At 44.1% G+C, this 26843-nt stretch overlaps 1 protein-coding gene across 2 annotated transcripts in view; it reads right to left on the bottom strand.

The window, feature by feature from the left end:
- pvrl2l (PVR cell adhesion molecule related 2 like) overlaps positions 1–26246 on the bottom strand; it is a 313692-nt gene extending 287446 nt beyond the window's left edge. The window contains exon 1 of one of the 2 annotated variants that reach the window (XM_084380365.1): positions 25500–26246. In XM_084380365.1, the coding sequence (XP_084236491.1) occupies positions 25500–25587 (88 nt within the window). In that variant the 5' untranslated portion in view covers positions 25588–26246. The remainder of the gene's footprint in view (positions 1–25499) is intronic. The other variant, XM_084380366.1, reaches the window with a different exon arrangement.
- Positions 26247–26843: the final 597 nt, after the last annotated feature.

Raw genomic sequence — 26843 nt, 5'->3', positions numbered from 1 at the left:
CACAGTAAAATAAACTAAAATTACCACCTCAGGGCTTGTACGCCTCCACGCACCAGTCCAGCTGCTGTTTCTGAGTTAAGGTGTTGAATAATGACCAGAATGATTTCTGCAGAACGTCGTGATGTCGCAGGGAAGTTGACCTTTGATCTCTTGGATATGAAATGTCATAACTGTATTATTTTATCCTCCGAGACATCTGTGTGATTTATGTATTTGTGTGTAACAAACAAAATGTGTTTTGTAAGATCACAGTGACCTTTGACCAACAAACTCTAATCAGTTTATACTCTTACTGATTGGATGCTGTGCCAAATTTGAAGACAGGTGTTCATGAGAAAGGGACGCCCTGAGCTCAGAGTGACCTTTGACCACCAAAATCTAATCAGCGCAACCTTGAGTGGAAGTGGTCGTCTTTGGCCAAAATTTGAAGCGTTCTTGAGATGAAGCAGCAAAGCACATTTCTTCTTCTTGGGAACTATTTCATCCATTTTTTAACCGCAGAGTGCAGGGTGCTCACCTCTGCCTCTGAGCTGCCAGGTACCCCCACACAGATCCCAACACCTGTCTGGAGATTTATGGAGGACGTTACCAACTGGGAGCACAGCAGGAGAGCAAGTAAACTAAGACGCCTAAATGTCAGGAAAACTAGAAAATATAAATATCTTTGTTGCTCCCCTGTTCTGTATTTGAAGGATCACTGTGCCGATAATATACATGAACGTCAATTTATTTGTCGCGAACAGTGCTGCTCCACCTGAGAAAAGAGTTGTACAATTAATAAAAAAGGTTGTAAAGAGAGACTTCTGTGGCTCTGGAGGAGTCATCATCAGGTTTATAGCAGCCTGGGTCTCAGAGCCTGTACGACAAAGTGTGGAGTATGTGTGCAGACAGCCGGGAGAAGGGGTCGAATGAAGGATGCTTTCAAGTTCTGGAAATGATCGAAAAACGTTGCTTTTGGATCTTGACCCGTGCTAGAAACTAAACACTCGAAGCGCAAATGTTCCCTCGTATCATTCACACGTGCCTGATTTTTATGTGTTTATTTGGAGACTAATTAACGCCATAGCTGAGCTCCGTTTAATGCTCTTTATCAGCCTTTTGCCTCTTTTTGAGTGCAGCTGCCAAAACTTCTCTTTACTATTTAAAAAAAAAAAATAATTAAAAAAGCATTTGAATGCGTATTTGGTAGCAGATTACTATGGCAACAGTTGAAGTTTCGAAATATTAAGGTCAGGCCTATGAAGACCATCTTTGAAAAGTGGTGTTTTTGATGTGGAAAAAAGCACCAAAACGGAGCTTTGTGTGGACACACTGAGAGAAAAGGCAATAGAGCCATAGAGGAAGAGAAGCGAGGTCGAGCAGAGAACGAAAGCAATAGATGAAATTGAAAGAGGAAAAAGAGAAAGATAGAGAAAAAAAACAGGATCAAAGAGAGGAGAAGGAACAAGGGAGGCAGAGACGGTTATAGAGAGGTGGATTGAGACAGTTAGAGAGGAAGAGACAGAGAGAGGCGATAGGAGAAAGAGGATTGGGCATGAAAACCGGAGCCGTCGAAAGACAAGAAAGGGCAGATTGCCAATTTAGCTTTCACCGATAATCATTCCCACTAAGCCTTTCTTACAGCAGAGCGGGCGAAGCATTCTGCCTCCATTTATATCGCTCTCATTTTTCCGTTTCGTCTCTCGGCCCGGGTCATTCTCACCCCCGTTCCCCGCCCCCACCCACCCCCACCTCCAATAAGCTACAGCGACTATATCGAGGCTGCTGGTGTGGTGCTGAATATCAACAATGCCACCGATCAATGGCAGCCGAACCTCTGCAGGGTAACAAACAAAGTGGCGTGAGTCTCTTTGTGTATAAACTGGTGGGCGTTTAATACGTGACGAACACCTGGTAAATTAAAGAACAAGGTAAATGTTCACAAACTGAGAAAGAAAACAGTTTGAAGAGATCTGGGGAGGGTTGTACCTACAAATATAAGCCTTTGTGTGTCCATCACTCTGTTTGAATAGGAATCAAAACACAGTAAGAACGCTGGCATTTCATGGGGTTTTTAAAGCTAATCAATATTTTTATATTGGCAATGCATCAAAGTCTTCAAATCCTCAGCTCTACTCAGTGTTTTGGCCCCTTTCAGCTTATTGTTTTGTCAATTTTACAGATTAAATTCACTCTCAGCAATCATTTGTTCTCATTATAAAGACATTTCGCAGCGTAAGAGCCAGAAATGTCCCTGAGTAGGTGGTGGTGACCAAAACAGAGCCAAAAAAGAGGGAATATCAAACCCACATTCGCCAGGTGACTACAACACACGACAAAAAGGTTAGTGCAGGTGTATCGTGGCTATCGTAACATATGTGTTAACGTCATATCAACATTTCTAGAGGTGCAATATGAGTGATATCATATTCACATTTCATGGTTATGAGCTGATTTTGAGGCGAGGAGGTGCAGGGGATCGGTGGCGTGACAGCTGAGTGAAACCGCTGCTTGAACGTTTGTAAGCATGAAACCACTGGATATTTTTAAGCCTTGTTTGCGGCGACAGAAGCTGGTAAGCCAAGTGAGAGATCATGTTCGAAGCACTAAACATTGTTCAGGAGATGTTAAGCTCCAGCCTTGTTTGTGGCTTTTGAGCCTAAAGAATGTGTCCTGGTTTTTTAAGACATGTTCAGTTTCAGTGGGTTTATTGATGCTCCAGTTGCACTTAAGTTATTACATTTTGTGTAGTTAGTTGAGCTTTGTTCGAAGAGAGAAGAGCACTTTCCATGACGCAAAGGCCTAAAAGGCTCAGCTTTTGAACAGACCAGATAAGTGAATTACAAAATCAATAATTCAAAACAAGAACATCTGGTCAGCTGACGCTTTAACAGTGCCACCTTGCCACCAACACACATCACTTACTCAGCTAAAAAGGGGACTAGAAAAGTAAACATTTGTCTTCACCTTCAACCCAGACTGTCACCAACAAAGTTTCTTTTGATATTTACTGCAAAAGACAGGCTTCTGTGTTTGATCCGGGAGATTTTGGAGAAAAGGAAAGTGTCTGCAAAGGTTCAGAAGGAGACAGGTGGAGTGAAATATGAGGGGAAGTTCAAGTGAGACCTTTGGGGAAACCTGAAGTGGTGAACTGATTGAGTGGAAGAAGAGGAAGTGGAGGAGTCAAAAGCGGAGAGGAGATGAGAGGATATGAATTGCCATGTGAGATGAGAGACAGACAGGGGAGGGAAGATGATTGGCAAACAGGAGGAGAATACCGGGAAAGAGGGGAGCAGAGGGGTGATGAATGGCAAATGAAGGAGAGGAGGGTGATGATGAGGAGGAAAGGTGAGAGGAAGGGAGAAGAATAACAAAGAGAAGGATAGGGGGAAAGAGGTGCATGCCAAGTAGAAAGAGAAGAGAAGAGAAAGAAGAGAAGAAGAGAAGAGGAATAATAAATAGAGGGGGAGCAGAGGATGGGGAGTTAAGGTGAGACAGAAGAGGAGAGGAGTGACAGGAAGGGGAGGACAGAGGTGATGAACGGCATATAAAGGAGAAAAAAGCAGCCAGGATGAGTCAAAAGGAAAGAAAAGAGGAAATGAAATGACAAAAATGACAAGGAGAGGAGAGGGCGAGTCAGGGAGGGAGTGAGGGAAGAGTTTATAGGAGGAGGAGAGAGTGATTACACAAAACAAGCCCGCGGCCTGGCGGTAATTTGCGTCGTGCTCTGGTTCCCATATATGGTAATGGAATGTGTGAAGGCAGCTACTGTGCTAACCTGCATTGATCCGAGATCAGACCACTGCAGCTGGCAGTCAACAACACACAACACACACACACACACAGACAGACACACAACGGGCCTGCAGCATCTGAGACTAGATGCACAAGCAGACTGATCTGTGGTCAAATCAAGGACAGACGGACAAACTAAATTAAGCAAACGGTGAAATCAAGGACAGACACACGAGCGTGAAACCACAAATGCGTGCACACACACACACTGAGGCAAAAGGCGGTGCAGCTGCGAGGCTAAATGTGACACCTATTTCTGATATTTCATGTTAGAGCTTTTTCAATCGAGCGGCAGAGACAACACGACACACAACCCTGCTTCCTCCAATTAACTCTAACAGAACGAGGCTGATTCGTGAGCCACACAGATCAAAACACACAACACAATCTGAATGTGTGATTCAACCATCACATTTTGAAGTATTGTTACCGACGCTGCTACTTCTCAAAGTAATAATTATCTAAATCTTGATTCAGAGTTGCGGTGACAAGACAAGACAGACGACAAAACAAGCGGCAACTTCCACCTCCATTAGGTGGATTCCTGTTGGCCAGGCATTTTCACCGTCGCAACTTGGAAACCGGGCATGATTGTCATTATAGAAACAGATCATAAAATTGTGATTTTATTGCAAGCACAGCAGCCCTCAGTATTGATCGGCTATTATTCATGACATGTAGCCAGTCAGACTGGGTAAGACTACAGAGTGGTGACCATTAATGTTTTGTAAGAGCATATAATACAATATTGGGCTGGGTGGCATAGAGAGTTTTTTGTATTGATTTGTTTTCAAACTCGATATAGTTTGACACAGTATTGTTTCTCATGATATTATGTGTTACCTCTCTCACACTCTTCCCAGCAGCTCCGCCTCACTCATTAACAAGTACTTCTGCAACATTAAGGGAGACACAGCACCACTGCTGTGTTTAAATCAGCCTGTTAATTAGTCCATAGTGTGACCTATACGTTACACCTGTTACGCAGAAATCTGTCAGTGCCATGAATGATATTATAGTGTTAGCAACCGTGAGATACAGAGTTGTGCTGCGTGTGTGTGTGAAACAGAGCCGCTTGTTTGTTTCAGGTGAGGGTTTGTGTTCTTGTTTGCGTGCAAGGTGAATCACACTTTACTGCTAAACAGATGTTTCATAGACGAGACTTACTGTTTGTGACAAGAATAGTCTCTCTCTCTCTCTGTCTCTGTTCGTGCTATGTACATAATATTAATTAATATGTAAAGATATTTAAAACACTGATGGAAATTGTCTCAAACTACTCTTATACTCGTGCTTCTGTTTTGTGGCCTGTGTTGCAAAAAAAGGGAAACGTGCAGCCCTTCTATTTATATAATGTAAATTCTCATGTAAATGTTTTGCAGATGTAAGTTTGCAAACACAGTCTGGTTTATAAAGGTGCTCATGACATCTAAAATCCACAAATACCAGAATATATATATCGTGTATCGACATTCAGCTTGAAAATACTGACATGATTTCAAAACGCTCCTGTCTCTTTAAGGCTCCACCTCCCAAATACCCAGTCTGCTCTGATTGGTCAGCTCACATACGCCTGAGCCAGCACTGCTCACTATGTTTTAGACTTCCAGTTAGCTTCACCTCTACCATGAATACAGGCATAAATTATGCAAATGAGTGTATAGTGATGTCAAGAAGTCACCGAATTAAAGGCGGGACTGCTGACGAGGCGTTTCAGGAGCAGTGTTTTCTGTGGGAGAGAGGATCTCATGTTGGCGTGGATCTTTAACATGCACAAGAACCTGCACAACACACTGAAGGAAAACAGCAACCCAGGTTGGACTTGGGGACTAACACCTGGATGCAAAACAGCGACGTGAAGCCAAACAAGAAACATTTCAAATCTCAGGCGGTGAACAGATTTTCCTCCTGATGACCCACTTTCACAAGAAACATGCATCCTGTATACAAACATACAAGCCCACATGTAGACGAGGAGTCGCCTGCGTACTGTAAATAATTAAAACTACTGTATGGACTGACTGACTGGGAGTGTGTGTTTGTGTGTGGTTATGCATGCACGCGTGTGTGAGTGTGTGTGTGTCCACGTGTTAACATCTGTTCCCGTGTGTGTCGAGGAGACAGACTTGATTAATCTCACTTCTCATTAATCAGAAGTGACTTGTAGCTCTGCCTTTAATCTCACTGCTGGTGCGAGCTTTTTCATAACACACAATCATTTATTGGATTATTTACCAGCTGCCGTCGGTCCCATTCTTGCTTAATTCTTCCTCTTTGTCCTGCCTCGTTCCAAATACGGCACCGGGCTAATTAATTCTCAATGCGAATGCCATTCTCAGCGTTACCTCTTTTCATATCCGCCGACCTGTTTAGTGCCGCTTGGAGGCGAGCGTAGCGACTCCTTCTTCCTCGGTGCGCGCGTCACATGAAACAGATGGAGGATTGAATCATGTTGATCTATTAAATTTTGTGACGCCTGTCCGGTTTGTGTCACGATCGGCTGAGCATGTCCTGACAGTCTCCTGGAGGTCAAACAATTTGGATGCCAAAAATTAGAAAGCTGACACGTACGATCACATCTCATTTAATTAGCGATCTGTGGCGACAAATGTCAGCAGCCATCACTTCCGTGTGTGTGTGTGTGTCCGGATGGCACAGTGTCTACACTTGTCTGTATTATGTTGGTGATAACAGACTGATTAAAGCTCATAATTAATCCGTCTGTGGTGCTAAATTAGAAAATGACGGCCTTTCTCCTCCTGTGTGTTACACTAAGCACATGACAGGAGGAGCAGGAGGGTTCACATCTGTGTGACAATAATCCTTCTACTGGTGGAAGTCGTGCCAATCAGCTAACTAGCCAAGCAGACATATGAGACGAAGAGGAGGAAGAGGAGGAGGAATCCATGTCATTCATCCTTTCGCCGAACACCAAGACAGCTGTGGGTGCAAAGCTGCCAGTCATGTTTTTTAATGTCATTTTATACTTTTATTTGGGAGAACACAGCACGAAGAGCGGGATAAAGGTCGGAGTGAAACTGGTGACGTCACAGTCGCATCATAAAATCACTGCACCGCCAGGGAGCCACAGTCTGATCTAGGGCTGGGCAATGTAGTTATATTACATTATTATCGTGATATGATACTTTAACTCATCTCAGAAGCATGTGCGTTGTCTTTTCCCGGTTTTACAGGCTGCATTCCAGTGAAGTGATGTAAGTTTCTGAACTCAGCAGACTCTTGTACTTGCTCTAATAGAGTGCTGCAGGAATGAGTCCTGAAACCCAGAAATAAGTTAGTATTGTGCATTTCCAGTTCCCTCATCTCAAAGTCAGTGAGCCTTCTGGTAAATGCCTGAAATTAAGTCTGTGGTTAACAGAAGCTTAAGAGATTTTCACATTTTATTTTAGATACTCCACATGTGAACTTGTGTTAAAAAGATAAATGAAACTACAGAGGTTGTTGGGGACATTAAACATCAACACACCAAACACAAGAAACTCATCTACTCACAAGTCGTAAGTTCTTGTACGTAGTTCGTTAACAGCCTAACATGTAGCTTTTTACCTCTGCCGATTTCATCTACGCTTCAAAAATCATAAAAGTGGTGTTTATTTGTGAAGATTATCTTGCTGAACAAAACGTGTTAAGAATCATAAAATTGTGTTTGCCACATATCTTCAAATCCCACGGGCTTTTCGTCGAGGGATAAAGGGAAATGCTAACCTCTGGGTTAGCCTCCCAAAATGTGGCAGGCTACGTATAAATACACGTTGTTAAGCATTCAGTCGTGTCACTGCTGCAGCTCACGACTTTTAACAGGTACACAGACGATGATTCAGCTGCTCTGTCACACTCCATCATCCACAGATCCGCATAAACATTACATAAGGATCCCCGGCATGTATGCCAACACATATAGCAAGACACACACACACACATACATCCTGCCAACACCCACAAACCCTCACTGCCAAGGGGAAAAGAAGACAGTTGAGAGAGATGACATGGGAAAAGACTTTAAAAAACAGCTTTTATCTGTTTTCTGCAAGAGGAGACTGCGACTGGATAGCTGTCAGGGGGCCGCCATTGAGTGGTTCCACCAGGCTGAGAGTGTGAGTGTGTGTGTGTGTGTGTTTGTGTGTGTGTACAGCAATTACTTCACGTGTGTGGAGTAGAGTCAGTGTGCTGAACGGACAGCACAGGGATCATCGATGTGTCTGTGCATGTACACATTGCATGTACAATGTGTGCAGGGGAGTGTGTGTGAAGGGAAAATGCACACGTATGACCGCCTTCGATCGGCCGCCCTAAACGCACCGCCGGTCGCACTCTGGGAATAAAACATGAGGGCGAAAGCGGGGGAGAGCGAGGAGAAGGCGAGGAGGAGAGGGCAGGGTGGAGGGAAGGTTGGGACCCTCACGCTCCTCTGTTCAGCACATTCAAATCCTCCCGTCCTCGCTCACTCGCCCTCGTCGTTTTCAGGAAGAAAGAGGCCAGTGCGCTGACACTCGACAGAGAGTGTGAGTTGTCACGGCGCGCTAACCTCAGCATCCACTAAAATAGAGAGAAAAAAAACAGGAATAGCAGTAACAGGATGACAGTTCAGCCAGTCCTGTCAAGTCAAACACTGAGTGGACCCAGAGCTCTGAACTGCTTCAGGTTACAGCGAGCAAATGGTAGCACCGCCTGGCTGCCTCCAGACCCGCACGCAGCGTGCTAATTGGCATTTAACCCATCATGCTCGGCGCGTTTTGGTTCTTACAAGCAATTACATAATGCTCACTATCATCTCAAACCAAGTGAGTTGTAATGGAGCAATGATAATCTCGTCGCTATGATTGCCTTCTGTGCGAGGCAGTTCGACCGGACAGACAATCAGCTGGAAACTTTAAATCCAATGCATTTTTAATTTTCAGAAATAACACTGAAATCCATCGTGGCAGCAGTTTATCGCTGTTTGACTCAATTTTCTAAAATGCTAATGTTTGCTGTGCGGAAGTTTTGCACGACTACTCGAAAATCCCATTTTATTTTCACAATAGCAATCATTATTTTAAAAATAATCATTTCCTGTGTGGTAAGTATAGTTTAATGTGGTAAATACCATTTGTGATATTGTATTAGTGCAACCACACATCACAGTGTGCTTACAGGTCTTTGGGAGAACTACTGCATACGTGAATAAGGTAGTATAAAGTGTTTTGGGGCTCCAGAGGAAGCTGCATGTAATATGATAAATTGCAAAAAAGAAAATTAAGATGCATTGTGGGAAATGTAGGCGCCAGGTTTTGAAAAGGAAGAAAAATGTGTGGATAAATAAAAGGTGATATCTCTGGTTCTGCTGTTTTTAAACTATCCATCTTCCAGTCCAACAGTGTTATAGCAGTACAATGCCAGACCAGCTTTTCAAAACCTCCTCCTTACATTACCCAGAATGCAACTTAGCCACTGACTATTCTCACAATTCCCTAGATTTCTTCAAATTGCTTCTTTTGTCCAACCAACAGTCCAAATCCAAACATTCTCCATCCTCACATTTAAAATGGTGGAACCAGCAAAATCTGACGTTTTTTGGTAAAATTATGACTGTAACAATCAATCGGTTACACTAACTGATTAATTGACTAATCGTTGCAGCTCTAGATTCGAGCCACAATACACAATCCTGTGTAAACCACATCTCCCATGGTGCCTGATGGATTTCCAACCAATCAAACAACTCAAGACTAAGAAAACATACGTGCATTTAAAAAGGCTGTACTTCTGGTTAAGCAAACTTTTGTCGATTAAATTACCAACTGTTTTCTAAATCATTCTATGAGTATCTTATTTGCAGTCATTCTTTTTCGTTCATGTCAGTTTGGCCTGGAAGAGACCGTGCAGAGACATGAAACTTGCATGAGATAATTAACCCCAGGAAAGCTTCCCCCATCCTTGAGTTGGCTGCAGGAAGCATCGGACACACACGCTCTGTTGTCAACAAAAAACACAAATCAAACCCAGAGGACAGGAAACAAGCAAACACAGATGCTGTGAAAATGATAATTCTGACTTTTTGTAGTTTCCTACACTGAAAAGGTTTCCCGTTTGGCAACCAACCATCAGAAATGTGCTTTGTTAAACTCAAAAACAAGGGAACTCTTTCTGAGCAGTACCTTCTTACTACTGCAACTGCTAAAATAATGACTGAACGTTCACTCCGGCCAGTTTCAAGTATCTCCACATTGATTTTTTTCACTGTGATAAAAAAGAATAAAAAATAATGGCTGCCTGGAAGATGTGAAATCAATTTAAAAATGCATGGCGAGCTTTACAAAGTCCATAAAACATGCACAACAACCAGTTTGGTGCTTTAATCTCATTATTTAATGGGGCCTCAGTCCACGAGGATTTTTTAATCTACACATTAACTTTAATGAGATTTTACTATCAGATGAGACATCTCATTATCAACTTAACTAAATCTATCTTGTAACATCAACTTTAACACAGGTTTGTTTGAAATGGTGGATTTCTGTGACAGGAAACATTTGGAGAGACATGTGGTGATTCATTCGACTGCTGGAGTCATCAATCGATTATTTTTGGCCGTTTGCTGATTTTGTTTATCTACACACAGCTTCAGCTTTCAGCTCTGTGACGACCAACCCTCTCTCGCTCTCCGCTCGCTCCATCCTCCGTCCCTTCGGCCACAGTTTCACGCTGTTGACGACTGCGAGGGACGAGTGATGTTCCCAACCAGCTCATTAACACGTTCCCCTTCACACAGCCTTTCATACCGCAAAATGCCTGATTTAATTCCGAACCTATTTAACTTCTCGGTTCGGGCTCGGTCGCTTTGTACATTGGCAGTCAGAAACCTAGACGCGTGTAGCTTAGACACCCACGGAGTCAAGAGAAATGGCGTGCAGGGAAGAGGAGAGGACACACATGAAAGAGCAGCGCACATCTCATTAGCGCCCCTTTTCTCTCTGTCCAGCCAGGAAACCGGGCAGTCAGTCTGCCACCCATCAGGACGCTCCCTGGGTGGGTACAGTTGAAACATTTCACTTCCATCCCCCAGATGCATCCCCGGGGATTAAGAAATCATCCTCACATTTCGAAAAAACCCAACGCCTGGAAATAGACTCTGGGATGAGGGGGCGGATGGGTCAGAGGCCCAGGCACATAAGTCATTTTCTATTTTCCAGTTCTAACTCTTTAGTTAATGGAGTTTTTTGAGGTAAGCACAAACACCAGGGGGAGGAGGGGGTGAGCTGCCGGCTCAGTGAGATTCACCTTCTTAGCCACGGACTCAGGGGTCGTCTTACAATTACAGTGTATGCTGTGGTATTAATGACAACAGGAGACACAGTAATGCAACATTTTTACAGCTTTTGGCTTGAATAGTTTTGCAGATAATGAAACCTGTGACACCTCACCGTCACAATAAGCAGATCATAAGATAGAAAAAGACCTTGTTCAAGATTTTAACCAAGTTCAAATGATATGTCTGTGGTAAACACATACTTTAATTTAAATGTTAATGTAAGCTGGAACAACAGCTTCTTATACTTGACATACGGTTGACAAATAAAATTCAAACTCAGATTTTACATTATAAAAGAGACAATAGACTAAATTCAACACAGTGTGTAATTACTGTCGCTCAGAGGCTCTCGACAATAAAGAAAGAGTTTGATGATGTAGCGTGGGATCATGGGATTCTTTGTCTTTACTGTTAAACAGAACCGAATAATCGTGCTACATAACAAGTGAGCAGCACAAACAATAAGTAAAGAATAAAGTGGTTAGTTAGCAAGCTCCTGAACTTTCTTTGTCACTCTCTTACGTAATATCTGGTGTTTCACATGTTGCCAGGAAGTTATAGCGGCTAGACGAGGAAAAGGGGAAATGACACAAAGGTCTATAAATACATCAACAACATACATAACAAAGGTCGAGTTGTTATTATGCATTTAAATTTTTACATATAATGCCTAATTTCCCTTATTTTGATTTCTGTAAGTGTGCTAATCCAAACTTTACAGCTCATTGTGGCTTTAGCTGTCCCTTATTTTGAAAAAGTTACCCTGTGGAGACTGGTCGTGCTGTGAAGCAACGTGTTTGGGTCCTTGTTTTTTGAACGAGGATGCACAGACGTATAAAAAAGCGTGACGAGGCGTTTGCAAAGACAGTGAAGACGAAGCCTGAAAGCTAGCAAACGTGGATGCAAACAATAAACACTCTAAATTCTTTAAATAAGCTTAATACAAATGTTTGACGAGGACAGAAATTAATTCAGCGTGTTTGTTAGACCTCAGAGACGCTTTCTTGTTTACTCCAGAAGAAGCTCCACAGAGCTCCTTTAATGAGCACTCAAGTTTAACCCTTGTTTTGAAATGTGCGGCAGAATATACTTTGACTAAAGTGTGTTTAAAAAATACATCAGGTAAACAGCAATAACCCAGCACTTTGAAATACTGATGCTCTTTCTACTTTACATTTCATATCCCAATTTTGAGTCATTTGACAGACGCAGGGTTTCCCCCTCTGGACCTGTTCAGGGTGTGAACTTCCTCTCACAGGTGCATGCTGGGAGAGCCTCCAGCCCCTGCAGCCAATAAGCGGTTTAGAAAATGGATGGATGCATATCTTAATTTCAATGTGGCAAGCAGATTAGCAGATTATTGCCATAATTGCCGAGCTCATAATAACACAGTTGCTCCTTTTGTTGGACAGAGACGGCGTCCTCCATTGTCTCCAACACGAGGTAATATTATTTGTCAGCCAGCTTCTGTTTGACACAGTGTTCTTCGGCTTAAGCCCTTTTTTTTCCCGTTACTCTGTTACCTCTGTTTCTGTTCTGTTTTTTTCTGTTTCTCCACCAGTAAAGTAGATGAAGTCCTTGATCATGGAGGAGAAAACATTCAGGTGGCGACAGCCTTTGTCATCTCAGAATAGAGGAGCCTGTAAAATTTAATCTTTTCAAACATTTCCTCCCAAGGGTGGAGCAGGAGTGCAGCTGCAGTTCACAAGTCTGGTGGCATGACAGTTGTCATCTGCAAATGAATTTTTGAGCCACTGAAGAGAACGTCATGTCATTAACGATTTCTCGGGCATGTGAGCTACTTAATCCCCCGTGCCACTTGGCTTTCATCCCATTCTCCAATATTTCAGTGTGCAAGACAGAAGAGAAGAGAGGAGAAGCTTTATAGGGAATAGATGTCAAAGATATGGGAGGAAAAGATGGTTTGGTTTAGATTTGGCGTGTGTATGTGTGTGTGTGTGTGTGTGTGTGTGTGTGTGTATGTGTGTGTGTGTGTGTGTTTTCTGCCTGTCACAATAGCTCACATACTCACCCTTCACACAGTCCACCACGGCTTTGTGGCTGCAGCTAACAGAGGGAGCTTGTCATGAGATCTCTCTCTCACACTCACACACACACACACACACACACACACACACACACACACACACACACACACCAGAGACGTATAATGCTCTACTCCCATTCTCCCAGTTTATTATTGCAATATTACTAATGATTACGCTGCTGAGGCTCATTCCAAGAGTATGAATCATTTCAAATCGCACCATAAACAAGACTTTTGTTTTGGTAACATTTGTGCGCAGACATCTGACGGGCCGACCTGAACCTCACGACGCCGACAATGACACACAGCAGTTTCAAGGGTGACAGATGTTCGGCGTTGGCTATCTACAAGCAGGAGCCTCCGCTAATCTGTTTTGCACTTTCATTTTGGTCTAATTGAGGAGGCCTTGGACCGGATCCCCTCTTATAAAAAAGAAAGAAGAGCCAGCCAAAGATCCTCCTGGCTGACTGATGGATATGAGTACGCATCAAGAGCAGCAGGGAAGAGAAATAATGAAATGAGCTGCGAGAATAAAGCCCACGGGGCCTATAGAAAAGCACCAGGCAATATCTCAAGTCATTTGGCAATGATATACTATTAAAGAAAGAAAATTGAAAATCCTGCTTTTGAAAGAATCCTGTAATTCTATCATGCAAATGAAAACGTCCATCGACAGCTGCCAAAAGACCGAATGTCTGGAATACTGAATAGTTTCATGTCAAGAGAACATCAACCTTTTGTGTCAGGGAAAAAACTCGATTTTGTATTCACGAGAGAAAAACCCACTCCGTGAATTGTCTGAAGAGAGTGTTGACCCCCAGCTTCAGATTAGAAACAGGAAGGTCGTGAGGTAAGAGAGCGGGGGTTTTTTCAGGAGAGTGCCGGGGCAGCGAGGTGTCAAGATAACGCAGAAAAGGGAGAAAGACAAAGCGTCGCGCTGCAGCTGTCACGCCGAATCTCTCAATCAACAGCTGAATTAGTGCGGGATACGGAAGCAATTAATCAGGTTTAACAGCGACCGCCAGGAAGAGGCGGAGGGAGGGAGGCGGGGGGGCAACCTGTCTGTGCATCTGTGTTTGTTCGCTGTGTGGCTGAGCGCTCACTTAAAGGTAAACTGTGGGTAAACTAGGCCAGAGTCACAGTGAGTCACCAGACGTGTGAAATACTCCCATGTGTGGTAAGAGATATGTGTGGAGAGCAGAACACCACAGTTTCTAACACGTAATTTGGCTTTTAGTTTGAAAGACTCAATCAACTCGAACACCTGAGCAGCTAAACAACAACCCTGGTGCACGTCAGCTGATCTCTTACAGCCAGTAGAGATGCAGCTATTTGGGCAGCAAAAGAAAAATCTATTATGATAATCTATTAAGGACTTTTTGTCATTCGTGACAGGAAATAAACAGTCTTTGGCTTGCAGATTGTTGGTTCAACAAAAGAAGCAATATGAAGACGTCACTTTCGGCTCTCGGAAATTGTGATGAGCGTTTCATTTTTGACTTTTTATAGACTGAAGTTTCGCCAACACAGTGCTTGAGCATATGAGTCACCCGCAAGGCACCTTTAACCTAGACTGTCTTCTCATACATGCAACCTATTAAATGTTTCCAACACATATAGTTTACTTGGGCAGTTTATAAAACAAGTTGCCCTGCATGTTACTCTCTCGCTCCTTGAGGTGGCTCTCAGTCTCAAAAAGGTTGATGATCCCTAGACTAAACAATCAGTGAACCACTAAAGTAATCAGCAGATTAACTGTGTTGCGACATAGTGTTGTGTTAATCGTCCACCTTACTGCACACACACTGGCCTCGCCTCTTTTGGTTTCTGTTTGTATGCAACCACCTCACATTGTGGATTTCTTTCACATGTAATTCCAGGTGCAGTGCGTGCGGAGGAGGCTTGTCGTTGATGATGCAGCCTCTGGAAACAATTGCAACCAGCGTGGCAATGTACTGAATGACAATGCACCAACCAGGTACACTTACAAGCTTTTATGAAACAACAGCCTAAGTAGGCCTGCATTAAATCAAGAGGGATGTAATACCAGGGAATATCTCTCCCTCCCTCCCTCTGCAGAGCATGTGTGATTGTCAGCAGAGGGAATGAGCAGAGAGAGCAGAGCATGTTCACTGGTTAGTTGATCACCGATGGCATTGTTCCCTCGGATGGCTAAAACAATTTCAAATGACACAATTTCTGCTGCCAAATGTCCTTGGGCGCCTTCATTATACCCAAGTAAAGTCTATGTGTGGGAAACACTGGCGCTGGTAGGTAGAAGAACAGGTTTTGCATGCCATTCCTATCACACTATCAAAATCACGATGCAGTCCAAACACAGACGAGAAAGGATGCCAGAGATATCCTCCTTTTTATTCAACGTATTCTTCCTCCTTGTCAAAAACCTGACGGCTTCAACACCAACAACGCAGCTCCAATCCCTGATCAGTGATGAGGTCTGGTAAGCTCACTTCTCTCCAACTCCACAGCCAAAGATGATTTTTTTTTCCCCCAGTCAGCTAGAGTCACTATTTTGATGACTTGCAACTCGACTTCACAGAGAATAAATGACTTGAGACCTGACTTGGACTTGGAAGTTAAAGACTCTCTATTAATTTTATGTTTTCAGTTCAAGTATTAAACATAAAATATAAAAAAAATGGCAACTGGGGACTAAACTTGGCCAAGAAATATGACATAGACCTTGCTTGAGATGAAGCAACTTAAGTCACATGTATGCAAATGGATGCCAAAGAACCAGAGATATCCGTACTATTGTACACATTCTTCTTCCTTGTCAAAACCAGGCGCCTACATCACCCAGAATGCAACGCCAATGCTGACAGTTTAGACAGCTGGAGCTTCAGGTGGGGGATTATAATAGCAGCCAAGAACAGACTTTGTTGCGTAAAATCAGTTCCCCTTTCCCCTTTCAGTTTATGACTAAAGTATCACATGAAAATTAAGGGTTGTGACGAATGTCTCAGCTGGTTGTGTCAAATTTCCCTCTGTTTTATATTCTTGTGAATTGGGTCTCGTGTTTCTCATGTCAGTCCTTCGCCTCTGGACCAGAACATACATCAATGTCTTTGACTAAAGGCAGACAGGAACCCATGTCTTATTGTTAATATAAAATGTCGACAAGCTTTTCCCAACAGTCTGTTTCCTGTCAGTCACATGACACCCGCAGGAAGACGTGGTATTCAGCCAGGAAACAATCCCTGACAAACAAGCAACCTGATAAACTTAATTCACACATCTATGTCTTCTTTACACGCGGCTGCTCCGTTTGCCAGGACAGCAATCATTTCAAGTCAGGTTTGAAATAAGCACGGTGCCTGTATATCAGAATATGACAACAAAAAAAAAAAACATGATCTAATTACACATGGCAAGCATTTCAGAATGATTGGGGACAGCGACACGAGACAGAGGCGGTAGTAAATGGGCTGTAACTCTAAATGACGCCGGTATTCTCTCTTAATGTGCGCGTGACTCGCATTCAAGTGTGCTGCTGTGTGAACAGTAGTCGCTTGTGAACAGAGTAAGGAGGGGAGCTGTTAGCTTGCGTTATGCAAATGAGAAACAACACTGTCAGAGCGGACGCAGTCGATCAAGACGATCGCTATCGACACACGCATGCACACGTACGTGCACCGAGAGGCGATGCAGTCAATTTAGAAGATGATATTGAAGCAGCCAAGGACGCTCAGAGAGGTGAGAGGAGAGCCAGACTGTTAGCTGCACTCAAATCCTGTCTTTGGCCCTGTTTCATTTTAACATTTCATCAATACAGACGGAGACTCTCTCTCTCTCCGTTGGCTGGCGAGCTGCTGACCTCCACAACCTGTTGCTAACAGTCTCCAGGCTGCACAGAGCAGGACGGTTATTTATGGACGGGGGAGCAGAGATAAATCGATGCTCTCTCCATTCTTTCCCAATTCCATTTGCATTACTTCGGTGAGGTGTTGAGTTTCTTTATTCACTCCAGAAAAAAAGACGTTTCGTTTCTCCGTGCTTTGTTGCTTTGTGTTGGGTTATGAAATTCAGATAAGGTAGAGATGGTTTGTAATTTGTGGTCGAACACAAAAAGCCAAGTAGTTCTGCGGGGGTCAAAAAAAAAGGCCGCTATGTTTCTCAACTGGCTGGATGGTGAAAAGTTTGAGATGAAGATAAATAACGGCAAAGAAAATCTGCTACGAAAGGCTTCTGGGGAAAATGGGTCTGGGAATAGCAATGCAGGCACATTTTGAAGACAATTGACAATGGCTTGGCCTTTCTAGTACTAGCACTTGATACAGGGCAGGAAATTAACTTTATTTTTATCTTGCTGGCTTCTGTGACCTGTACATCCACCAGGAGCAAGGAAAGGCTTTCACTTTTCACTATCTGAACCTGGCTGATAGTCACACAAATGATGACGGAAGCTGTTAATGAGGATATTTACGGGGTGGTTACACAAATGCCACTACAGATCAACTTTTGACAGCACGGTGCTTCAAATGTTCACTGTTTAATGCAATCAAATATATAATCAAATCCTACTTCCTCTTGTGAAGCTGATCATATTCAGTTTTGAGTTTTGGACAACGCAGTCCAGTTGAACACAGACTGAAACCAGGAGTGGTGACTGCTTCTTGACAGTAAGGCCATTTATTTAAAAATGGCGGCTATGACGGCTTTGCTAGATGGCTAGTCTCGAATCTGGATTTAAAGATCGATCAATGGTTTAATGCACCGACAGCTGTCATTTACATTTTTAAGTTCTTGGGGGTATTTTTCAACACTGACTTGGCGGCGTCAAACATTCATGGTACCCTTCGCCAAAAATAAAGTTTCTCCAATCCGTCCCCCGGTAAACCATCTTCCCAAGCAAATCAATAAGGGCAGCATAATTAGTTCAATTCAGTTCTTCCCCACGAGTAAGCCCTCTCCTCAAGGGAATCAATTAAGGATCTCTGAAACATCTCCGACACCCTCAGAGTCATTTTGTACCAGTCGGTTGATTGTCTTCTTGCACATAAGAGAAAGCACAGCTGCAGGCTACCGGTGAGCTAGCTGTGTCGTCTTTGAAGGGGTTTTTCTATCGCAAACACTCCCTTTGATTTGGATGATCTAAAATCGATTTTGGATTTAGAGCCAAAATTGCGACACCCCCGTCTTGCATATCATCATGCTCTATTATCTTTGCACCTGGCACCCTATGTGATTTTCACCGCCATTAGCTCTGCTGTAGTGAAAAGTTTCATTATTGCCAACATGATCGAGTTTTGGTACTTGCAGTATAGTTTTCCTTGAGTTCCCTCCGTAGGAAATATCCCCGGCTAAAGGCTCCGTAAGCGAAGCGAACTGTATTAGTGTGGTCATTAATTGCCCACATGGGTACAAGAGGAAATGTCACAAAAGTCACGTCACAGCCTGATCCACGGCTGTACTCCCATACAGACGGTGAAAGCAATTTCCATTTTGTCACAGCAGACTATATCTGGAGAAGAAACAGTGACTGAACAGAAGGGTAGGATGGACGGCGTGGACGAGGCGAGCTCGGGACAGACTGGAGACAGAGTAGGAGAGCTTGTCTAAACATTTTCACACATTTTCACCCCCCTCTCCCTCTCCTTACCCCCTCTAGCTCCCTCTCTTTCTAAACAATGAGGCTGAGAATGAACTGAGAGGCAGCGGAGTGGACGGAGGGAGGAAAGAGAGAGGGGAGGCGTAGGGGGGGAGAGAGAGTGTGCTGGCACCCTTTTTAATTCCACCAAAAGCTGTTTCAACAAAGGGTCCCTCGCTTGGGAGCCGCCACGGAGCGGCAGCCTGCCAGGCCGGCTGAAAATAGGGTCGTGAGCAAAAGAATGAGAGCGAAAGAGAGGGCGACAGAATAAGACTGACGGAGAAAGAATGGGTGAATAAAAGAACAGGAAAATGAAAGACTGAGCCGGGTATGAAAGGCTGGCTCTAAGTTGCATGGCTGTAAAAGTCAAACTTGGCAGGGTGGCCACATTGATCATGTGTGTGTGCGGAAGGCGGGAAAAGCTCGTGTGTTCGCTTGTGATTGATCTGAGAAAGCATTGACGACGAGGTGAAAGCTGAAAGCAGAAACCTGGCCATCCTTGGACCGGCTCCATTGTGATTCATGGCCCCGTTCCTGTTGCTACGCTCCGTAATCCCTCTTCTCACGGACACCTGTTTGCTGAGGAATCACTAAGGAATGCCAAGGTGTTAGCCATGATACGGTTTATTTCTAGAAATGTGATCTGGAATTTGCTTAGTAACTGGTTTCCTCAGAAGTGGAATTAAAAAAAGGGGGGAAAAAACGCTGACCAAGTGGAGGCACATTCTTGCTGGCTCTTGGCAGACAGAGTGATGAATAAAAACCTGCCTCCTGGAGTCTCTGCGAGCCCGACTGATGGAGCTTCTGACAGCAACCCAGAGTCCAAACCTCTCCCACCTAATTACTAGCCTCTTCTTTTTTTTTTTTAAAGGTCCACACAAAGACATACACACATCACACAACAAAGGGATGTGAAATTGTCTCCTCCACAAAAGCCGAATCCATGACAACCTGTTCCCAATCTCTGAGTGACCGACTGCACCAGTGTCTAACTCAGGCTGTGAGCCCTGCAATGAAAAGAAAAGCATCAACAATTCTCCAACTGTACAAAACAAGTAAACAGCATTATGCAAGAGCCTGCAACACAAAGTCAGCAGTCCATCCTTCAGCAGCCCACAACTATGGTGGGAAATCATTAACATTTTAATCCTCGATCAATAAGAAAGACCCGCGAGCCAAAATTAAAAAAGGAGACCAATTTAAACATTAATGCAGACAAACAAATCACAGCATACAGTATGTGATGCAACACCATGTTCAAATCTGTCAGTTAATAAGTGAACAGGGCTGAGGAGGAAGACGCTCCCTCCTCACCGCAGCAGGACTTGATATTGTGCTTTTCTGGGTGAGAGTCTCCACCGCACATGACAGCCCAGACAATGACAAACAAATCGGCCTAAACACTAACAGCCCCCGGCATTACTGTGCAGTTTGAGTTGGTGTGAGTCATTAATACGCTCTCAGTGAGCATCAGCGGTCTGCTCTCGAGGGGATGATTATCACCCCATGCCTCAGCAGGAGGAGCCATCAACATATGAGTGTGGGGCCAACAAGCCTTGCACTGCGGGTCGGGACCCGAAAACGGCTAATTTCTGGCCGTCCACATGACAGCGGCTTGTTTTTATAAAATACACTGGGTCTCAAATTAAGAGGCTCATCATTTCATGATCACATTCTGCATGGACGCCTCATTGTACCTCTTCAGCATCGCTTTTTCTGATGTTTTTGCAATTTTGTTTTTTGTTTTTATAGCACTCTAAATTTAAAGGTGTAATTAGTGAAATATTGCCAGAAGGTAGTTCCAAAACCATGTTGGCGAGGGGATCTACAGCGTAACTGACAGCTGCTGCTCTGTACCAGCTAGCCGTTAGCTATTTAGCTCATGGCTCAGTTAGCCAGTGGCCCGAGAGTTTGTCTGGACCGGGACCTCGGATCACCGGGGGGAGTCGCTACGGGTGACGGCGCCCAGATTCATTGGATTTGGGAGCCTGACGTGAGATTGAACACAGCTGGACACCAGACCAGGACTGAACGCAGCGTCCAAGAGCGACGGTGGTCACTTTGACAATAGGGGTGCAGTATGGAGGCGATTTACAGAGGCTCTGACCAGGACTATGACTTTGGGGATGAGGAGAGGCATGCAGCGGGACTGTTTAACAAGGAGTTAACGAGGCAATTAAGCTCATCTTTGTTCAGTAAAAGAGAGAAACTTGTACAAAGTGGTATTATTAGACATGATGGGCTGAGGCTGGCTGGGTAACTTCAGTAGATATCTCTGCAACACAGTACTCAGATGTCTTTGACAGCACTGTCAGCACTGTTGTTTCTCTAATTAGATTGATAATGTCAGTTCATTTAAAAAATTCTGGCCATATCGTACAAATTACTGGTTTAATGTCTTTTAAATACAGTATACAAAGTCTCTTATTATCAACAAGCCCACAACCCAAAAAATAAAAGCTTTCTATGCTAAAACATATCATTAAGCCCCTACAAATAGACGCTTGTGAAGCACCAGCTGGCTAACACGGTCATTGACATTTCAACCCTGATGATGATACCTATGATCAACTCTCAAGGCAACAATGACAACCGCTCACTCAACCCTCTCCACACACACACACACACACACGAGATCACTTGACATACTCCTTGACATTTAGCCTATCTGCCATCAGCCACAATGGAACCGGGACCTCTGCACAACAGGCCGGTTTTTAAAGATGGTGGAGACTTTAAATCATTTTCTACCCCGCGGTCAGGAGCCTGTGCGGGGTTAAAGCAGGATTTATGCAAAGTGAGAAAAATCTGTTCATTAAATTGAGAAAATTACAGACATTTTTATTCAAACTGCCCTTTGCTTTTGAAATAACAGGAGATTTTCAGCCTCAGGGCTTGTTCTAATAATTAATCAACTAAAGCATCCTGCAAAGACAAAAAATTCAAATTATTGTGCTCCTGCCCCACAGGCCAAAAGCACACAACTGGGCGGCTCACAGATGAATGCCTTGAAGTCGCTCGTTTTGAAGCTGCGTATGCTTTCAAAAATTACAGCAGTCAACCTCGATGTTTCTCATGATTTTTTTAATTTAAAATGCAGCAGATGCTACACCAGTGGATATTCAATTAACATGAAATTTGTCTTTTTTGCCCTGCAAACCCACAAGTCCGGGACTGAAAGCAGTTGGCCGATTTTAGGCTTAAAGGTAGTGAGGCAGGTCGGTGATTGACTGCTCTGGCTCCCAGATGGAAGAAACCCAGCACAGATCCATACCGGAGCTGCAGCACTGGCTACACAAATATGTAAACAGCAACATGGTGCAATGCGAGGCTGATGATGAGTCATTAATAAGAGCTCTCGATAATCAGGCCGCGCTGCTCTGAGGGCGATAATCATCGGCCGCCTGCTCTCCAAGTGATAAGCTAATCAGCCCTTCGTCTCCACCGAGCCGTCGAGGGGACTCATCATCATTGACATTTCGGTGCAGGATCGGGCCCAAAGAGACGAGCTCGGGGAGGGGGGGGCACACCTGAAGTGACTTAATTATCATTGCTGTGGAATGATATGCTCTCAACTCTATTTCGCCTGTTTCAGTGAAGGTTAACGCGGCTCTTTCGACATCACGGTTAAAGTTTCACCACTGCCGTTGACCCCTTTTTCACAGTTCTTGTTTATTTTCGGCAGCGTGCAAAACACACAGATCATCAAGCTGCACACACAAACTCGAACTGTTTGCACAATACGTCAGGACAATCTCGGTGAATCGAGCATCTACTTGTGCATTCAGTATCGGTAACTCACCGCCTAAGTAGCTGAAATGCGAGTGTGCAGGGGGGTTTTTTTCCTGCGAGGAGACAGTTGTGTTGTTGCACGTTCAAATTAATTCATAACCTGTGGGGATACTGTCGTGACAATCTGACAGCTTTTTAACAGTGCTGGCCTGATGTAGCAGAGTCTCAGCTGAGTATCTGTCATCCTCGCACCAACCTGTGCTGCGTGGCTTACAGCACTGAGGTCTCCAGCACCACAGTCCTCATTTCTGCGCCATTACACTGGGGCTTCCCTGTTCTTGCGGCTTACATCTCTCCAATTATGCGCACAGATAAAGGACGTCATTACAAAGCAAATTCCAATCAAGTTTAAATCTTCCTCCTGCCATGTACACTCAAGTCAAAAATCAAGATTCCCACTGTCACCCATTAAGCAACAGATGCTACGGGGATATGCAGAGTGCTAACCCCGTGGCTCACGGCCTTGAAATAACTCGCCCTCCCATTCGCTTTGATCGCGCAGGCACGTCTCCGAAGGCACGTCGACGCACGAGGCGACGCGTCTCTCCGGCTCCATAATGACCCATCTTCTTTTTCCTCGGTGACCATTTGGGGACAGCTCTGACAGATGATACTAGTTACACCCAGGTGAAAACAACAGGCTGACAGATTCGTGCTGACAGAGTGGGTTCACAGATTCTTATGCCGATCGCTGTAGCCTGACTGCCTGCTGTTATGAATTTTGTAGCTGGTCCCAGTTGGGGAGAAGAAGAAGGAAAAAAAAACTGTGGCAATTGTTTCTGCTGGGAGTTAGAGCATGTCTGCGTTACTCAGCGGTGCATTTCAGTGAGGTTATTATAGCTTGTGGTTACGGTTATCTCTGAATCTATCACTGTAATGTTCTTATAGCCGCATAAATTGTTGCTATGGCAATCACCACCAAGTTTATTGATACTTCCTTTGTATTTATGGTGTAATATTTCCCCAATATTCCAAGTAAGTGTCTCCATTAGTGAGTTTTGAGAAATGTTATGCGGGGCATCTAGGATAACTTAGCATCAGAAGTGTTCGTTATAGTCTTTTTTAACTTTATAGCGACGGCCCGAGGAGCTGCAACAGGGATGTTGAGCACAGTGTGCTCTCTGTGTCGCTCAAAATAAGTGAACTGGCATAAATTTGGGTATTTTTTATCTCTTAAGGTTTCGCTGTTACATTCACACATTGTCTTGCATTGTGCTTGCATCACTTGACAGTAAGTTCACAGTTGAGCTGAACTCGTATGAGCAGGGTCAAATTATCAGTGTGCTTACCACAGATACGTCTGTATCACTGCACACTGTCAAAACAGCATGAGCTAGATTTGACTATTATTTTCTTTTTGCTCCATCCATACTTTATTCACTGCAGAAATTCAAAGTCTTTCTGAGCGGATTTGACTAATTTCCAGTCAAAATGTCTCATGACAGGTCCAATTTGTAAAAAAGTTGATTTTTGAGCCTCAATCTCAACTCATCAAATACGGACGCACTGGGATCGTATGTCAGGTCAGCGGCCATCCCAGAGGGTTAATATTTGACGAGTTAAGAATGAGACTCAAAAATCAACTTTCTTACAAATTGGACTTTTTATATAAGACACAATAACCTTGAAAGTAAAGTTTTAGTGAGATACAGGGATGTTTTTTTACATTTTCACTTCTTCTGTCAGCAGATATTTTGACATTTTACAAGCAAGAATCAACTATTTTTTAAAGTGTCATTTTTTCGAGTGTTTGTTATGTTGTTTATTTATAGTTTATGTTTATTAATTCATGTTAAAAGTAGTCCCATCTTGTCTTTGCTGTCCTCAGTGATCGTGTTTTGTTAACCATCCATCTATTTCATCCTTTGCAGGGCTGCGGCGCTGGAGCCAATCCCAGCTGTCATTGGCCGAGAGGCGAGGTGCACCCTGGACAGGTTGCCAGTTCATCACAGGGCAACCGTGCACGCTGACATTGACCCCTACGTGCAATTCAGAGCCACAAGTTAACCTAACCGGCATATCGTTGGACTGTGGGAGGAACCAGGCAGAGAACCCACACGGATTCAGGGAGAACACAGGAGCTCCACACAGAGAGGCTCCAACCAACCAACCAACCAACCGGCTGCCAGGTTCGAACCAAGAAGCTGATTTTTAAGGGGGGATAACCACTGGACCACAGAGCCCCCTTTAAAATCAGCTTGTCTAAGCACAGTCTTTTAATATCAGCTGTCTTTAAAGGAATAGTTTGTGTATAAAAAATTAAAAATACAAAAAAAAATATTTTTAAAATGCATGTTTCCACTGATCAGGCTCTATAAACTTGTCATAAATCTCACACTTCTACAGTTGTGGTGTGTATGTTATTATAAGATTATTGTTATGGATATTCATCACCACCTCTCAACTGAAGAGCAGCGGCCGAGCACGTCTCCATTCCTGCAGAGACCGTGCTTCCCATCAACACCCTGTTGCTCCGCACAACGGGGACCAATCTGTGCCATTATTCTAATGGTTAGTAATCAGACCTGTGATTGCGCCCCATTCCCCTCAGACACTTTCCAACAGGTAAACACAGATTACAGGTCAGCCGTGTTGGGAGGGTTTGTAGAGGCTCAGAGGGGATTAGGTTTCCTCAACAGTCACCTGCCGTCTGAAGCTGCGAGGAATTAGGACAAAAACCACAAACCAGGAGAGCCACACCTCGCAGTGCCATGGCGTAGCGACACCGCACGCACACATTTGGCATTGTGCTTCGACAATAAACTTTTAGTTCAGGTCTCACAGTCCGCCCGACAGCAGCCAGGGCGGACACACAAGACGTGACAGTGAAGCATGCAGGAGGGAGCGGGGAGGCGCGGCTGGAAGTGCACAGGGCTGCCCGCACTCCGGGCGCACGGCGCTGGAAGTGGAGGAGAACCGAGAGGGCTTCACTTACAACACAGCTCGGCTGCTTGTATTCTTACCTTGAGCTGCGAGGAGGATCGCTGCCGCCACCAGCCAAGTGTTTCTCACCGGAGAGACCGGACAGCGTGCTGCGTAATCTCTCGCCATTCTTCTAAACAGGAGACAAGGTGGACGTAAATATCCACAACAGCGCTGTGAGGGGCAGCCGCGCTCCCAGTTATTCCTTCTCCGATCGGCCGAGAAACTTGGGAGTTCAGTTCAGACCGCCTGGGTGGAAATCAGCCAAGTTGCGGTTTCTCTTATCCCCCACTGTCTCTGCGTGTCCGTCCCCCTGGACCGTGTTTAGTTTCTGTCTTTCCCTTCCTCTCAGTCTGTTAATGACAGGAAGAGACACTCCTCCCCGTGTGGGCCGGCCGCAGTGCGCACAGGTAGCCCGCGGCTGCTGGTGTGGTGGTGCGTCTTGGCCACGGCGAGAGGAGCGAAATGGAAACAAAGTGCGGACGGACTGAGTGTGCGAGAGTCGGCGGAGCTCCGCGCGTCTGCTGCGGGAGAGCTGAGCGGGGAATATCAGAGTGATGTCAGCAGAGCGTCACCAAGAGGACTTGAGCCGTAATACTGAGCCCTCACAGCTCCAGCTGCACAGCCCGAGCGAGGCGCAGTCCACAGGGCGGAGGAGCACAGACCTGCATACCTGCGCTGAAGGGTGTGTTCTGCTGACACCTGCCGCTCGGTGTGTGCGGTGTGTGCGTGTGTGTGTGTGTGCGTGGATGTGATCAGATGAGCGGGGGATAAAAAATGCAGCAAAAAAACTGACGATTGTTTTTATTTCCATCGATCAGCAACATTATTCAACAGCCTAATGAAAATAAAAACAATAGTTTGACTGAATTAGTGCATTTTAAAAAAGTACTCTGAATGTAACTAAGTACATCTACTCAAGTCCTGTAACCAAGTACAATGTTGAGTATTTCCTTTTCCTGCTACTTTACTCTCCCACTAAACTACATTTTGAAGGCAGATGTTGTACTTTATACTCTATACACTACATTTACTTCATAACTTAAGTTACTCGTTACTTTGAAGATTACATAATGCATCAGAGCCAAAGTAGCATTTTTTATAAAATAACCTCATTTATTTATCACATTTATAAATGCTGAATACTGGATCTGATCATCAGTCCTCTGAATTTACTCTTACTTGTACTTTTAATATGAGATACTTTAAGTACTATTCCTATGTCTGACTTACCCAAGTTTATATTAACATGATGTCTTTACTACTTTTTACTATGACTTTGGGGTACGCTGGAGGTACTTGTACTTCTCTTGAGCATTTCAATATACTACTTTTTAATGACTCCACTAAATTACGAAGGGAAATGCTGTACTTTTTACTTTTAT

The sequence above is a fragment of the Pagrus pagrus genome (genome assembly GCF_965226575.1).
Source record: "Pagrus pagrus genome assembly, chromosome: 17".
NCBI classification, from domain to species: domain Eukaryota; kingdom Metazoa; phylum Chordata; class Actinopteri; order Spariformes; family Sparidae; genus Pagrus; species Pagrus pagrus.
Note: the sequence above shows the minus strand (reverse complement) of the source record. Positions and strands in the feature narration are given on the sequence as shown.